This window comes from Ictalurus punctatus, chromosome 17, assembly GCF_001660625.3.
Source record: "Ictalurus punctatus breed USDA103 chromosome 17, Coco_2.0, whole genome shotgun sequence".
Classification (NCBI taxonomy): Eukaryota; Metazoa; Chordata; class Actinopteri; order Siluriformes; family Ictaluridae; genus Ictalurus; species Ictalurus punctatus.
In genome coordinates, this window is record NC_030432.2 from 22,423,033 (window position 1) to 22,440,065 (window position 17,033).

A 17,033-nucleotide genomic window follows, 5' to 3' on the forward strand; every position below is an offset into this window, starting at 1 on the left:
CCATCCGTGTGTGGTGTGTGTGTGTGTGTGTGTGTGAGGTCACACTGTCCCAAGGCCTTAGTGAATTTGTGTCTTCTGTCAAATTACAAAGAAGACGGATGTTCACGCACATTGTTTCACTCAGGTGCTTATATATCAATCTCTTGAACTTCACAACCTTTTCGTTCTTTCTTAGATCGGAGTGACTGCAGCTTTACTGACCACCGTGATCGGCATGATATCCGTCAGTCAGATCTGGAGCAAGGAATGGGATATCTTCTCGATCTCTCTACAGGTATGTACACCATAACCAGCCCAAATCTATGGACAGATTGTTTTAGTTCTTTTTTTCTTAAAACAATTACAGTTTAAAGCTCGCATTTACTGAGATTCCAGATAAAGAGGCTAATTAGCGTTTGATATATTACACTTGCATTTCGAGGGCATGTTGTGGGTGATTTTACAAAATTTAATCACATAAATGATGATGTGTGCAAAGAAGGGCGGAGGAAACAAATTTAAATGATTGATTGATAGCTGTAGCAAACGATCTCCAGAGGGACTAGAGGACGAATATGTAAATAATATGTATGCATGTTATATGTTAGATATAATATGTAAAGAATCTGTAAACACACGTCAGGTATAATGCTGATTAAAGACACCGAAACTCATCAGGAAAAAAAAAAAAGACACATTATACACAGCGAATCTTAAATGTACAGAAATCCAGCTTTACAGTGGTACCAATACACCAGAATTTCATGATTATTTAGAGATTTTGAGATGTACTGTAGATTTGGGGAAATTTTATGTAATAGGAGAAACAACCTATTTAATGTGTTTTTGGCATCTGTGGTGACCAATTTCTGACCAATCAGAATCCAGAATTCAATAATGATGTGGTATAATATAATAAAATGGGATACTGTAAATCTGGTCCATCACCGAGATTGCCACTTGGCTAAGTGTGTGTGTGTGTGTGTGTGTGTGTGTGTGTGTGTGTGTCAGGCCACAGGACCCTTCCTGCACATCGGTGCTCTTGCTGCAGTTACAGCGTTGGCCTGGCTGGTGGCTGGACAAGTAGCTCGATCTGAGAAGACCAGTAAGTCCTTTTTTTTTTTTTTGTCTCACCTCACACTAATCACACGTTATCAAACGGATGTTAATTATTAATGCAGAACAGTAGGTCCTTTTATACACCAGCACATTCCCTTTACATCACTGCCTTGCTTAATGACGGTTCTGGTTAATGTGAAATAAAGTTTTCTGGAATTTTCCAGAAAGTGCTAACATACCAGCTGCAGTTCATGGCCGTCAGCTATCAGCCTCTGAACAATATAGTGTGTGTGTGTGTGTGTGTATGTGTGTGTCAGTCAGATTGTAGTAGAAACTCTATACTGTCAAACACAGAACTACAGGAATGGAAAGCAAAGTTTTGTCAAATCTTATACCACAGCCTCACTCTTAAATATAAATCCAGCTTTACCATGGTACCAATACACCAGGATTTTATGATTATTTAGAGATTTCGAGATATAGATTTAGGAAACTTTAATATAATAAAACCTTTTTTTTTTTCTGTAACCTTAAAAAAAAAAAAAAAAAACAGACTCCCACAAATTTAATACCTGCCCTTCTGTCATATTAATGTGTTGTTTTGCATCTGTCATGCGAACATGGAGCAAGTAACCAGCTTTACTGTGGTTCGAATAAGAATTCTAAAATGATTTAAAGATTCTGAAACTGGATTTGAGCTTTAATATAATAATGCCTTTCTTTTTTTTTTCTCTCTCTTTTCTTTTCTTTTTTGGCTGAAACGGGCTTCCATGAATTTAATACCTGCCCATCTTTCATATTAATGTACACAAATCGCAGATCTGTTCACACAGCGCTGTTGAATTCTCTACTCGGATTGGTCAGAAGGGGTGGATTCATTTTCTATAGCAGCAGCTATGACAGCAGTGCAGATTACAGGTTTATATAATGCACTTGCTGTAATATATTATCGTTTCCATAGTAACAGCTCCTTCACGTGCGTATGTGTGGTGTGTTAAATGGATTAAAAGTCATGTTGTTGTTTAACAAAGAAAAATGTATAATCGCTGATATGGTGACGATTTCTGTAAGCTGTTCATTTAGCATTTATGGAAGGAGTCTCCAGTGTCAGTCGGTTTACAGCCAAAGGAAATGTTGCACTTTCTGGGGTCTTTTTTTTGTTTGTTTTTGTTTTATTAACTTCAATAGAGAGAAAAAGTGGAGGGAACGAGTTTATATCTGGTTTAATATAAGTGATCATAAGAACATTACACATATTTCACGGATGTTCAGCAACATTATACATATTCCTTAAAGGATAAAAACATGCCAGATCTTTCTTTTGTTCTTTGAAAAATAAAAAAAGGATAAAGTTTTTAAATGATCTTTAATTGGCATCTCGGTAAATCTTATTTAGGGTCTCGAATCTTAATTCAGTTTACAACCGAATCCAGAATGATCTGTCTAACGTAACATTTACTTTGTTTGGGTATTTATGTGGTTTATGTTTAGGTTTGCGCATGTAGCTTTCTTCTCATTCTGATTTTGTGTGCTGTAGAGTTTCAGGTAATAGTTCTGCTCATCTACCTGGTGGTGCTTCTGAGCCTCTACCTGACCCCGCTGTCCATCACATCGCCCTGCATCATGGAGCCGCACGACCTTAAAGCGCGGCCTGCTGTAATCGGCCAGCGCGGAGCTCCCATGGTAAATCCTGCAGCTAGGCAAGACGTAACTAAGATTAATCTAACTGTAGTTGAAATTAAAACACAACTTTCATTCCAGTCACAGTTGGTAGAACACATTTTCATCTCTTTTTTCCAGACTAGCATGGCTGACCGAGCTCGAGAAAGATTCCATAACTAGCTGATCAGGTTCATTAGGGAATTTAAATTAGGGGAAAACAGAAAAATATATGGAGTACAGCAGCTACGAAGACCTGCTCTCCACGGCTCTGTGCACTCATCCTTACTTCCTGGAACTATGAAAAACAAAGCTGGGGTGTGTGTATGTGTAGCATAAAACACAGCATGAAGAAAATCAACTTCTGTGACATACAGGGGGCAAGTCAGGGCTTGTTCTTGTTGCTCACACACACACACACACTCTCACACTCACACTCACAAAATACGCTTCTCAAGCTGGAGATCCACTTCATGTAACCTGAACTGCAAATGTCTAGACAAACTGACAAGGCTGTTTCTCCACAGAAAATGCGCATGTTAAAATGTTTGTAGACTTATAGGTCAGCCAAGTGAGAAATATATGGATGGGTAGGTGGACAGGTGGGTGGGTGGATGAGTGGAAAGGCAGATGGATGGGTGGATGGATGTTTGATGGATAGAAAGGCAAATAGATGTGTGGAAATATGGATAGAAAGATAAATGGATGGATGAATTCAAAGACAAATCGATGGATGGATGGATGTAGAGATGGATAGACATGAATGGATGAGTAAATGCAAATACAGATGGCTGGTTGGATGGATGGATGGAGACTAAAAGCTTGTTGGATGGAGGATAGATAAAAAATGGATGGATGGATAGAAACCTAGACAGATAGATGTGTGGAAGGACAGATAGATGGATGATAGATAAAGATGGATGGATGGAAGGGCAAATACATGGATGTATGCATATATGGATGTATGTATGTATATATGGATGGATGGATGGATGGAGACAAAAAGCTGCTTGGATGGAGGATAGATTTTTAAAAAAATGGATGGGTGGATGGATGTTTGATAGATTAAAAGGCAAATAGATGTGTGGAAATATGGATAGATAAATGGATGGATGAATTGAAAGACAAAATCAGTGGATGGATGGAAAGAAATGGATGGATGGATGGATGGAAGGGTAAATACATGGGTGTAGAGATAGATAGACATGAATGGATGAGTAAATTCAAATGCAGATGGATGGATGGATTTAGACAAAAAGCTGGTTGGATGGCGGATAGATAAAATAAATGGATGGATGGATGGATGGATGGATGGAAACCTAGACAGACAGATGGATGGATGGATGGATGGATGGATGGAATGACAGATACTGTAGATGGCTTGATAGATACATTGGCTGGATGGAAACAACTGATTCAGAGAACATCAGAAATGATGGATGGAAAGAAAGACAAGACGTATGAGATGCTAAGATGGGTGGAGAGGTGGATGAGAACAGATAGTATATTGATTAGATAGCTGGACTATGGATGGTTTATGGTTTATTACACAAACACTTTATTGATCCTGAGAGAAATTTCAGAGAAACGCCGCATGCTTTTCGTTTTTATGCTTTGGTGAAAAGCCAGAAACCTGACATTAGGACTCCGTTAATGTTGCTATGAAGCCTGGAAGTGTGCCGTTAGTCATGGTGTTGCACGGGAATGATCCATTTCCCGCACGAAGCCGTGCTGCGATCTTGCCTCTAGGAGCTTCCTCCACTGTGAGTTATTAATGATATCAGGATAATTTAAGAGATTTAGGCGCTGCTCATCTCCTGGGGGAATATGCAGGGCTGAACACTTATCCAACCCCTTCTCTCTGTTTCCTAATGAAATATTTATTCATTCTCAACCCCTAAGGTCATCCTCATACTTTTTTCTTTTTTATGTTTTACTCTGTTTTTTTTTTTTTTAAATCCCCTTCTCTCTGCATTGTGAATGCTGCTTCCTTCCCTGGTGCTTGATCTCTCTGTGTTTGATCGAACTGTTGGATTGAAGGTTAACTCTCCCCGTGTGTCTTTTTTCCGCTTCCTGCCAGCTGGCTCCGGAGAACACGCTGCTTTCTTTCCGGAGAGCTCTGCAGAAGAACGTCAGTGGGTTGGAGGCAGAGGTGGCCATCAGGTAATTATTCATTTATTCTTTCACATATTTCCTGTCCGTCCTCCTCTGCCTGACTAAAGTGCCGATCGATACACCATTTAGACTTACACAATTGTGTGTGAGAGTGAAAGTGTGTGTGTGTGTGTGTGTGTGCGCGCACTGGGAGGTGGGTTTAGTCATGTCTGGATGATGGATGGATAAAGCGATGGAATAAAGGAGATGAGCTTCAGGCAGATACAGAAACACTAAGAGCATGAGCATACCCGAGAGAGCGGAGGTTCTTGTCGTATGCAGTCAATCCTATATATTTCTAAATCTCCAGACACCCGCTAAGCCACAATAAATGACCGTTATTAGAGCACGCAAATGTCCGGAGAGACGTTTGGTTTTTTTTTTTTTGTTGTTGTTGTTGTTTTTTTTTCCAAAGGTTCGTCCTTTTTTTGAGCGTATTGAATAGAAATGAATCATTTCGTCTCGTTCCTTTGAAAATAACGTTTTTAGTCATCGAGTTCGGTTTAAAGCCAGTTAAATAAGGAATAAATCATGACGGGGTGGCCCGAGGAGAGGAGGAGTTACTGTTACCACCTTAAAATGAATTCATTCCCATAACAGCACGTGTCAGGAGCGTTTGATTCACCTTATACCACAGCGATTTGTCAGTGAGTACAATTTTAATAACAGTAATCAGCAACAAGTCATGCCTTTAACCAGTTTATAGTTACATTTGATGCTGTGGAACATCCGAGACAAGTTAGTTAGCAAGTTAGCAGCTATAAGCAGTTGTTTGATCAGTCTCTTTTATTTAAAATAAAAAGCTCATAGTCCTCTCTCCTGAAGTCTAAAAGCTGAAATCTCCCTGAGACTCCTTCTATAAAATATTAAATAAATGTCTCCTTATAGAAAACTTCACCATATCCTTCTGACCAATCAGTATCCAAGAATTCAACAGTGCATTGGTATAAATTCATTCAAAGTGAAGGGGATTTAATTATAGTCCTGAAAATTTGCCCATAGCACATTGGTGCTATTTCTCATCAGTTGTCATTAATAGAACCATTCCAAGGGTATTGTGCACAACCTGAGGGTTCGTCCATCGTGGGGCTTCAGCTATGACTTTGTCCTAGCTGGAGCAGTTTAACCCGTTGTCGGTTAGTGTAACTGCTCTCTGGTTTTAGTCTAGATGGAGTGCCGTTCCTGATGAGAGATCGTACCCTGAGGAGAACCACAGATGTGAGCAAAGTCTTTCCTGAGAGACAGAATGACGACGCCTCGTTCTTCAACTGGACTGAACTGAGCATGCTCAGTGCTGGCCAGTGGTTTCTAAAGGTACTTAACTGTGTGGATGGATGGATGGATGGATGGATGGATGGATGGATACATGTGTGGAAAGATAAATGGATGGACTGATAGAAAGCCAGATGGAGAAATGTCTCGATGGATGAATGGATGACCTGTTGGAAATATGGATGGATGAATCAATTGATGAATGGATAGAAAGAGTGGATGGATAGAAAGATAAATGGACAGATAGACAGGAAGATAGATGGACAGATGGGTAGAAAGGCAGAGAGACGGATGGCCAGATATGCATGGAAAGATAAACGGATAGATGAATGGATAAAAAGATGGATGGATGACCTGCTGAAAGATGTATGGATGGATAAATGGATGAATAGATGGATGGATAGAAAAATGGTTGGATGGATAGCTGTTTGGATGGATGGATGGATGGGTGGATGAACCAATAGATTAATGGCTACAAAGATGGATGGAGGGAAAGATAAATGGATGGATGGATGGATAGAAAGGCAGAGAGACGGATGGGCAGATATGCATGGAAAGATAAACTGATAGACGAATGGATCAAAAGATGGATGGATGACCTGCCGAAAGATGCGTGGATGGATAAATGGATGAATAGATGGATGGATAGAAAAATGGTTGGATGGATAGAAAGGCAGAAAAATGGACGGATGGAAAGATAATTAGTTGAGCGAAGGGATGGATGGATGAACCAATAGATGAACGGCTACAAAGATGTATGGATGGAAAGATAAATGGATGGATGGTTGGATAGAAAGGCAGAGAGATGGATGGGCACATATGGATGGAAGGATAAAGTTATTAATGGATGGATGGAAAGATAAATGAATGGAAATATAAGTGGATGGCGAAACAGAAAGCCAATGCATAGACGTATTGAAATATGCCGTTTCTTTATTCCTCCTTTACTCTGCTCTCGGTGTTTTGATTTAGGTGTTTTTGGTGGTTTTTTTGGTGTCCTGCAGGATGACCCGTACTGGACGTTGAAGTACATGTCTGCGCAAGAGCGCTGGGCAATGGAAAATGAGTCAGTGTGCAGTCTGGAACAGATGCTACACCTGGCATCCGTCTACAACTGCTCAGCCCTGTTTACCCTCCGCAGACCTCCTCCAGGACACCCACACCACCTGAACTGGGTCAACCTCACCCTGACCACCGTCCTGCACTCGGGCATCCCTCAGCACCTGGTGACTATAAACGTCCTTTCTTTTCATACTTATCAAAAATGACCTGATTTTCCAAACGAGTGAAAAAAGAACAAAATAAGTCATTCAATTCCAGCGAGCCCTCAGTGGAGTTGTTTTCCTGTGTCTAAATCTCAGATTCTTAACTGAACACCTAGAGCACTATCCAGTTATTATACCTCATTATATTACACCCTATGTAGTGAGCATATATAGTGATCAGATGAACAGAAGTAGTTTGGCCTTGTGCAGCACTGCCCCCTGCTGGTGAAGTATGTGTAATTGTGCGGTGTGTGTGTGTAGGTGGTGTGGAGTGTGGACTGGGACAGAGAGCTGGTACAGCAGCAGGCTCCAGGCTTCCAGCAGATCTCCACTAAGATACAGACGCTGGAGAATCTCCACGAGAAAGGCATCAGCAGATTATTGCTGCGCTACGACCACGTCAGTGACGAGGATATACGGTGAGCTGTTAACCTCCACCCACCCCTCCCCCACTCCCAAAACACGCCCTCCTTTCATGAACAGCAATCCAGTCATTGTGGATTTTCCGATTTCCACTAACTTCCATTAGCCGATAATGAATTATTTTTTTCAACAATACTTTATTCTTCCTTCTAGACCTTCATCCTGTTTATTTACGCTTAGCATACATTTTTATTACATTCTCATACCCCCCCCCCCCCCCCCCCCCCCCCGAATTCAATTCCCTTTTCCGCTGAGTCATTTATTGTTGTAATCGTTTACTGTTCTTTCATAAAAACGTACCGTTAGATAGATCATCTGCAGACATTTCTGTAAGTAACGTATCGATCCGTGCTGGAAGATGAGCTGCCCCGGTCCGTGTCTGACTGTTTGTTTTTCATATTTAATGATTTTTTTCAAGATTTCTCCACAAATCATTTTTTTTTTTCCCCCCTAAGAGACACATCCGGGTCATATCGCTCTTTTCATTCCATTCGCTTAAAGCAAAACCTTTATGACATTTTTCTTTGCAATTAGGCATTTTATCAACTAAACTAGGCAAAATATTTATCTATTTATTTATTTATTTATTTATAATGTACGGTCTGTGTGTATACATAAGGTGCTCGAATCTGATTGGTCAGAAGGTGTGCATTACTTCCGTATAACAGCAGGGTTTCGGAGAGTGTTTCCGGCTCTGATATGAACGACGGGTTAATATTACTGTGCCGAACGGGCGAAGAACCACCAAAACGCCGACATTAGAACGCTCCCTCGATTGTCCATCCTATTTTTAATATCATGAGACAATGCCTTTAATCAGGACAAGCTTTTGGAAGACCTGTTTTCCAAGATTGAGTCAGGAAAACGATTCAAATTTTGATTTATAGAATCTTTTATAGACTTTTGAAGCCGAGTTTCATTGAATGTTTGTTTGGTGAATAGCTGTATAGGTCTTAAATAGCAGTGAAAATGACAAGTGAAGCTGGTGTGGTAATAAAACTCGACTCTAATACAAACGAAGAAATATTAACATGCTGTTTCTAATTTTCTAGTTATTGTTTCTATAGTAACCGCTCATCGTACACAGGGACTTGTACGGTCACGTAATGGAAGACTAATCGTTTTAACGGAACGTGGTTCCTGGTGCTCCGTGTCAAAACACGTCATGTTTGTGATATTTGTTGTAATATTTGGTGAAGTTGGCATACTTTTGGCCGTATAGTGCATGTGTTGTGTGGGACAGTAAAGTTCTGTAAGCACGAGGGGGAAAAAACACAAGGTGGACCTCCAACATCCGACCAATCAGGACGAGGATGCGATTGTCCCCGCCTGTCAGTAATGTCGCAGCTTTGATCATTCAAAAATCTAGTAGTTATACAATCCATTGGTTCTGTATTTGCTGTATAACATGCTGGTGTTTCTTCTTTGGGTCTCTATGTAATATGTAATGTGTGTGTGTGTGTGTGTGTGTGTGTAACAGGACGTACACAGCTGGTAATGTGAGTGTGACTCTGTACACTGTGAATGAGCCGTGGCTGTACTCTGTACTCTGGTGCAGCGGCGTGCACTCCGTCTCCTCCGAAGCACCGCAGATCCTCAAGAAGGTTTTATCACCTCTCTGGATAATGGTGAGAGACCGACAGTGCGCTTTGTAATTCCTCTTACGGGTTCAATAAAACGTCTATCAGATTCTCGCCACCTTTCGTGTAAACGAGCAAATACATAACAACACATGCAGTGAGTCACCTTGCGAGCTTAGACAGATGGAGAAACAGCAAAATATTATTTATGGCTCAAATGTGTGCATTTCCTAGATTAGTCTCTTGTCTGTTGAAAGTTCTTTGGGATTTCACAGACCAGAACAGAGCTCGACAGAATTTGGTCAGATCAAAGTGAAATCGCCGGGGGGAGGGGTCAATAATTTTGCTACGCTACGGATACCGTAGTGTTGAGAAGGAGTGCTGTTATTGGGGAAAAAAATAAAATAAATAAAAATTCTCCAGTTATTTAAGAGGAACATTTGATCCATTTGTCACGATGTTCATTTGATTCAGTCATTCGAAACATAGCAATAATAGATAAGTAAGGAATAAAATATTCCGGGGCAAACTTTTATAGGAACACAATCAACCACGGGATGCTAACAGTTACCATCATGAAGATGAATATTTACCAATAAAAACGGTTTTATTCCTTTCACACCACAGCAATTGGCTAACACAAGTTCTTCTCTTTTTTTTTTTTAAATGAAAGAATGGCATGCCATACTTTTAATCGTGATATATATATATATATATTACTTTTAATTTATTTATTCATTTTCATGTGATTCATTTTCATGTGATTCATTTACATGTGAATCGTCCATGAAACAAGCTAGTTCCTCTTGTTGCTAATGTTATAGCAGCTATAAACGTCCGTCCCCTCACGTTCTGTTGCCGTTAAGACGGATAAATGCGACGTGTTAGCGAGGAAACGGAAAACGTCATGTCTTCTGCCCTGAAGACTTTCCTGTGGCCGGTTTGCATCTTTACACCAGACTTTAAGAAAGCGTTAACACCGGAGACTCTTTATTTGTTAAATAACACAGTTCATGATTAGTTCTCAGATTATGTAAAGCATCCACACGTCCGTGTGAATGAGATGTTACTACAGAAGCTCTAGCAGCGTTTTCGGATATAAATTTAGGGCTGTTCTCTAAAATGTAAACGAGGTTTATCGGGAGAAAAAGTGTTGTTTTTTTGGGTGTGCGTGTGTGTGTTACAGTGCCCCCTAGTGTCTGCTCTGTCATATCACTGTTTCTGTTTCAGAGTCCAGACGAGTACTGCGTGATTTGGGTCGCCACAGATCTCGTCTCCTTCGCCCTGGTCCTGGGGATTTTTGTATTTCAGAAGTAAGCACTTTATCGGTTAGACTGTGCAATGGGTTTTTACAGGACAGATACACGGTGCATGCCGAGCGAGACAGGACCGGTTTTCACACTGTTTAGAAGTTTATTAAGCTACGCCTCATTTGTATCTGTCTATCCTTCTGTTTCTCCTTCATAGATGCACTCTGCCAGCGTTAGAACCTCCTGCATTAATTATTTTGTACAAAATGGTGGAAGGAATGCGGTATAATTATACCAGAGCCCACGTCATCGTGTCATATAATTGAAGTGAATTCAGAACTTTATTAAATTAGCGTTCACAACTTTAAAAGTGTTCAGTATTAAAGACGAGTTTTTGAGTGAGGGATAGCGGAAAGGAAACGGTAGGGGGGAGGTGGGGGGATAAGAACTATAGAGTGAGGGTATGAAAGGGAAGGAAAGAGGTTGATGATTGAATGAGTGCATGAGCAGTGACTGTATTTTGACTGTTTCTATTTTAAAATGCTCAGCAGTAAGCAGTGTGGGATTTTTCTGGCTACTGGTTTCATGCTGACTTTTGTGCTGCGCTCGGCATCGTGATTTCAGCTTCTGCTTCTGAACTGACCTCTCGATTCTCTCCTTCTTTTACTCTGTTATCTTTGTACCCTTCGTTCCTTCTCCTCCTCCTCTTCCTCCTCCTCCTCCTCTGCTGATCTGCATGCTCCTCTTCTCTGCTGCATTCTGGCATCTCAGCTATCACTTGATCAGGTAACTGGGTCACTTCTACCGACCCACGATGCTGTGCTACTGCGCCTGCCTACAGTATCTATCTATCTATCTATCTATCTATCTATCTATCTGTTTTTTTTATCTGTCTGTCTGTCTATCTATCTGTCTCTCTGTCTGTCTATCTATCTATCTGTCTACCTACCTGTCTGTCTGTTTGTCTATCTATCTGTCTGCCTGTCTATCTATCTGTCTGTCTGTCTGTCTAGCTGTCTGTCTGCCTATCTATCTATCTATCTATCTATCTGTCTGTCTGTCTGTCTGTCTGCCTATCTGTCTGTCTATCTGTCTGCCTATCTATCTATCTATCTATCTGTCTGTCTATCTGTCTGCCTATCTGTCTAGCTGTCTGTCTATCTATCTATCTGTCTGTCTTTCTGTCTGTCTGTCTGTCTGTCTGTCTATCTATCTGTCTCTCTGTCTATCTATTTATCTATCTGTCTGTCTATCTTTCTGTCTGTCTGTCTGTCTGTTCATTTCCTTTATATCCAGCAATTGAAATAAGTGCACTATCTTACACAATAAAACGATTGTTTTTTTACTCAGCCGCAGAAAACATTAACTCTAAAACGTGGCTGCGCGAAATGAACTACTTAGAGTTGAGTGCCAAAGTTTGTGCCCCGACAATCTACAATCTATCTACGTAGAAAAAGGGTATCAGGGTGGACTTGCAGAATATTTATGAAAACAAATTCAGAAAAACAGGACTGAAAATCAGTCCTCATCAGTATTATTAATATCTGAGGTATGCAAATTTTTGCACAAAAGTTCTAGATTTAATTTGAAGCTTAATACATGAAATAATTAATATGCACGAATAAATAATGCTGTAGATTATGGGTATTATTTAAAAAAGTGGGGAAAGGGGATTCCAATAATACTTCAGTACTTGGATATGTGAATATAATAATGAGAATTATTATTATTTTTTAAATTATTATTTTATAAAAATATATATATATATTTATTTTTTTTTACATTTTTTTATATTAATTAAAATAAATAGTATGTAAACAGTCAATTTCTTCTCACAGCTATACCATCTAGCCCTTTAAAAAAATAGTTATTTATTTATTTATTTATTTATTGACGCTAAACCAAACCCACCACTCAGTACCTCTACATCGATGTGATGTCCCTGGTATCTTCATCAGTAACTTGTTAATCAGGTACACGGTGATCTAGAGCTTGAAATCTTAATCTCGTAATCTCTGATTAAGCTTTTAATATTCTGATTTAATTAATCAGTGGTGTATAATAAGTAAGCCACTTCGTATTATGTCCACTAGAGGGTGGTGTTGAACCTTTGTTCCAGTCAGTAGCCTGTTAGCCTCTGACATGATTATTTAAAGCTTCCTGCCTGAGCGCTTGAGATTTTTATTTTAGCTCCCGTTGGAGTTGAGATGTAAATTTCTCCTGGTGGAGCGATGTAGGTGGCGTGTGTGAGATGGATGGTGGCTCTGCGTTAATCACACGAACGTGCACTAAAAGTCAGTTATTTATAGCAGTGTGTCTGAGCTCAGACTCCCACACACACACACACACACACACACACACAACCTCACACTACAGCGAAGGACAAGTATAGAGACACTGCAGGACACCAGTGATTAATATCAGTGTGCTATCTAACCTATCCACAGCATTACATTATTTAATAATCACATTAGCCATTTATTATTAGCCGTTGGTCTAATAGGAACAGATTAGATTAGATTAGATTAGATTAGATTAGATTGCTACTATTGCTGAAAATGTAGTGGGTGAAATATTACACATAACTGAGACGCTTTCCAGGCTGTAGATCGGGGATGGACGATATGATGAGATGATAAAGGTATCCTGAAATAGGGTTACGTGCAAAAGTTTGCATCCCTCCTTCTTCAGATATTGGGGGGGGGTTTAACATTTCGGTTACAATTTATCTACCAAATAAAGAAAGTTACACATGAAATGTGCGTGTAACCTGAAACAAGACAAAAACAACCCACTGCTTTGAGGATATTAATAATAAAAGTAATCCAAGGTAATAAGTTAATAAGGGGTAATAATAAAAACACAGAGGGTGGGTATGTTATTAGAGAATATTTATATTACATTCAGAAAGAGGGAACTTTTGAACCGATTGAATGATGAGATTAAAAAATAGCAAACAATATGGAGCATTTAAAATCTGGAAAGGCTTAGAAGGCAATTTAGAAAAAGGCTGAAAGGTCTGGAATTTGTTTACGAATAAAGACACGAACCACGAGTTACGTCTTCTCTACTGTGAGCCTGTCTTTTCCAGCCTCATTATTATTATTATTCTTTATGAGTAGAGTTCAGAGTTCAGGTGTACATCCATAAAGCACAGTATTATTTGTTTATTTGCTCTGTTAATTAATTCATTAACTAGACCCCTGCAGGAGGACATCAGTATTGAGACCTCTGTGTGTGTGTGTGTGTGTGTGTGTGTGTGCGCGTGTGTGTGTGTGTGTGTGTGTAGGTGGAGGATGAGTGGCATGCGTAGCTACAACCCGGAGCAGATCATGCTGAGCGCCACTGTCAGGAGGTCGAGCCGAGACGTCAACATCATGAAGGAGAAGCTCATCTTCTCTGGTAAAGGGATTATGTGTGTGTGTGTGTGTGTGTGTGTGTGTGTGTGTGTGTGTGTGTGTGTGTCTTTCATTTTGTGTTTGAGCATGAGCCCTATGATGTCTCCATGGCTCTGAGCGGTTCTAACGTTTCCCAAAGGTCAGCAACAGTAGCCGTTTAACCCCAGCTGTAACCCTCCATCATCTCATCTCCCATCCTGCACCATCCCTAACCATCCCGCTACATCCCGCTACATCCCCCTCCATCCTGCTCCTACCTGAACCATCCTGAATCATCTTTCATCCTCCTGCTCCATCCTGCATCATCTTTCATCACCCCCCTCCACCCTGCTCCATCCGGCTCCTACCAGAACCATCCTGCTCCATCCTCCTCCATCCTGAACCATCCCTAACCCCCCTTCATGACCATCCCGCTCCATCCTGAACCACCCTGAACCATCCTGCATCATCCACCCTCTCGCTGCCTCTCACTGCATCCTGCCATCTCTCCATCCACCGCTCCATCCTTCACCTCCAGTCCTAGCTCATGAATGGCTGTGGTTGTCATGACCAGTGCTCTCTTCATGGTGAGTAACCATGTGGGGAAAATGTAAAAGTGCCTTGCACAAGTTTTCATTCCTTCTATATATCCCATCCATCCGTTCTAACATCCGACCCTCCGATACAATTTCTTCCTTTTCCTTTCTTTCTATAAAAGATGATGATTTCTATAAAATAATGATTTCCTCCCCGAGTCCAGAGACGTGCGTTATAGGCTGATTGGCATCTCCAGATTGTCCGTGTGTGTGTGTGTGATGCCCCGCGATGGGATGGCAACCTCGTCCAGGGTTTCCCCCGCAGTGTGCCCCGGGTTCCCTGGGTAGGATAAGCGGTGTAGAAGATGGATGGATGGATGGATGGATGGTTATTCTAAAGGGTTATCATCATGTGGAAGGATTTGAACCGGTTGTGTTGTGTGTCTCTCTGTGTGTGTGTGTGTGCAGAGGTCAGCGATGGGGTCAGCTATGAGGAAAACGGGTTCGACTGCTACACCAATCAGGGCGTTCACTGACTCGGCGCTCCACACTGACCGGGTGAAGACGTCGGATTTCCGACTCGCCCGTACCGCTTTATTTCTTTTCCTCGTCGTCGCTTTGTCACAAAATGTTTCATTCTTTTCCCCATTTTCAGTTTCCCTGTGAGCTTTGGAACGTCACTGTATTGCTAAAGGAACATCAGTGTATATTCTGTATAGTTTCTTCTTCTTCTTCTGTTTTGTACTGTAAATGACGTGTGAAGCATTTGACGTGAGCGGTCTGTGGCCTGTCGAGTGCTCGTGACGACCGGAACGTCCACCGTCTTGTTTCGATTGTTCATTTTGGAGATGAACGACCGGAACCAGGGTGTGAGGGATATTCCTAAACGAACCTGCGCATGCGTGTGTGGTCTGTGACGTATGTTCTGATGTACTCTGGGACACTCTCTTGCCTCCTCCAAGGGCCGAAGCGACTTCCTGTGTGTTTACAGCGTGCCTGTATTTTCATACACACCCATTTAACATTTCCAACTAGGATGATTTTTATTTATATTTGTGTGTTTTATGCCTTTCGGTCGTTTAAATAAAGGTGTGAAGGGTTTTAAATGCACGCAGAGGAGTAAACAGGTTCCAGTCGATGTACTTGAGCTTATAAAGGTTTGTGGTTGGACTGTAAAAGCAGGAAGAGCGAGTACAAGCTTTTAAAGGAAAAGTCCACTCCGAATGCCTTGCACATTAACCCCATCTTTATCTCAAACTGCACTAGCGTCGGAGCGACACACGAGCGCTAACTTCTCACGGGAACGACCGGCCGACGAGTCGCACCGGATCATTCGGGATAAACGTATCGAACGCGTTTCAGGGTGGAGTTCTTCTTTACAGTCCGACACCGAAAGAGCCGAAGCCGAACACGTCTCGGTGCCGTGGGCGGTACTACTGGAACAGACATCTGGCCTGGAATCAAAACCGAGTGTTTATATTTATATATTGTACAGTGATTGTGTCACAGCATCATCATCATCATCATCATCCTCGTCATCATCGACTTGTCTCCTTCCTCATCGGCTCACTGTATTTTATTCGCGATGAACAGTTTATAAGTTGTGGCACTGGAAGACATGTTAGATGAAGCGTTTTAATAAAAAGTTCACGTTCACACGAGACGACGTACAAATCGTGTTATTTTGGGTTGTTATTTTATACGTGTTGCTCGGAATAAATAAAAATCGATATTTAAAAAAAAAAAAAAAAAAAAAACAACAACACACAAATCATTTATTTGTGGATCGTGAATTTATATAGAATTTATTAGAGAGACAGCCAGATAGAGAGAGATGGACAGAGAGAGACAGAGAAATAGAGACAGGGAGAGAGACAGACAGAGAGATAGATGAGAGAGAGAGAATTAGATAGAAATAGAGAGAGAAATAGACACACAGAGAAATAGAGACCGAAGGAAAATTGAGAGAGACAGAGAGCGAAATGGAGTCAGAGAGAAATAGAGAGAGACAGAGAGAGAAATAGAGACAGAGAAATAGAGAGAGAGAAATGGAGTCAGAGAGAGAAATGGAGACAGAGTTAGATAGAGAGAAATGGAGTCAGAGAGAGAAATAGAGATAGACAGAAATAGTCAGAGAGAGAGAGAGAAATAGAGACAGAGAGAGAAATAGAGATAGTTAGATAGAGAGAAATGGAGTCAGAGAGAGAAATAGAGAGAGAAATAGAGACAGAGTTCGAGAGAGAGCGAGACAGAGATAGAGAGAAATAGAGACAGAGTTAGAGAGAAATAGAGTCAGAGAGAAATTGAGAGAGAGATAGAGACAGAGAGAGTTAGATAGAGAGAACTAGAGACAGAGAGAAATAGAGACCGAGAGAGTTAGAGAGAAATAGAGACAGAGAGAGAAATAGAGACAGAGATAGAGAGAGAGTTAGATAGAGAGAAATAGAGACAGAGATAGAGAGAAAGAGTCAGAGAGAGA

At 40.9% G+C, this 17,033-nt stretch overlaps 1 protein-coding gene across 3 annotated transcripts in view; it reads left to right on the forward strand.

Annotated features, from left to right (window-relative positions):
- gdpd5b (glycerophosphodiester phosphodiesterase domain containing 5b) overlaps positions 1–16,215 on the forward strand; it is a 59,507-nt gene extending 43,292 nt beyond the window's left edge. For 2 of the 3 annotated variants that reach the window (XM_017490449.3, XM_053687462.1), the window contains exons 6-16: positions 176–274; positions 991–1,084; positions 2,576–2,721; positions 4,778–4,860; positions 6,015–6,165; positions 7,128–7,349; positions 7,650–7,807; positions 9,292–9,439; positions 10,622–10,704; positions 13,931–14,043; positions 15,023–16,215. In XM_017490449.3, coding sequence (XP_017345938.1) covers positions 176–274; positions 991–1,084; positions 2,576–2,721; positions 4,778–4,860; positions 6,015–6,165; positions 7,128–7,349; positions 7,650–7,807; positions 9,292–9,439; positions 10,622–10,704; positions 13,931–14,043; positions 15,023–15,090 — 1,365 coding nt within the window. In that variant the 3' untranslated portion in view covers positions 15,091–16,215. Of the gene's footprint in view, positions 1–175; positions 275–990; positions 1,085–2,575; positions 2,722–4,777; positions 4,861–6,014; positions 6,166–7,127; positions 7,350–7,649; positions 7,808–9,291; positions 9,440–10,621; positions 10,705–13,930; positions 14,044–14,178; positions 14,606–15,022 lie in introns of all 3 variants that reach the window. The other variant, XR_001815144.3, reaches the window with a different exon arrangement.
- Positions 16,216–17,033: the final 818 nt, after the last annotated feature.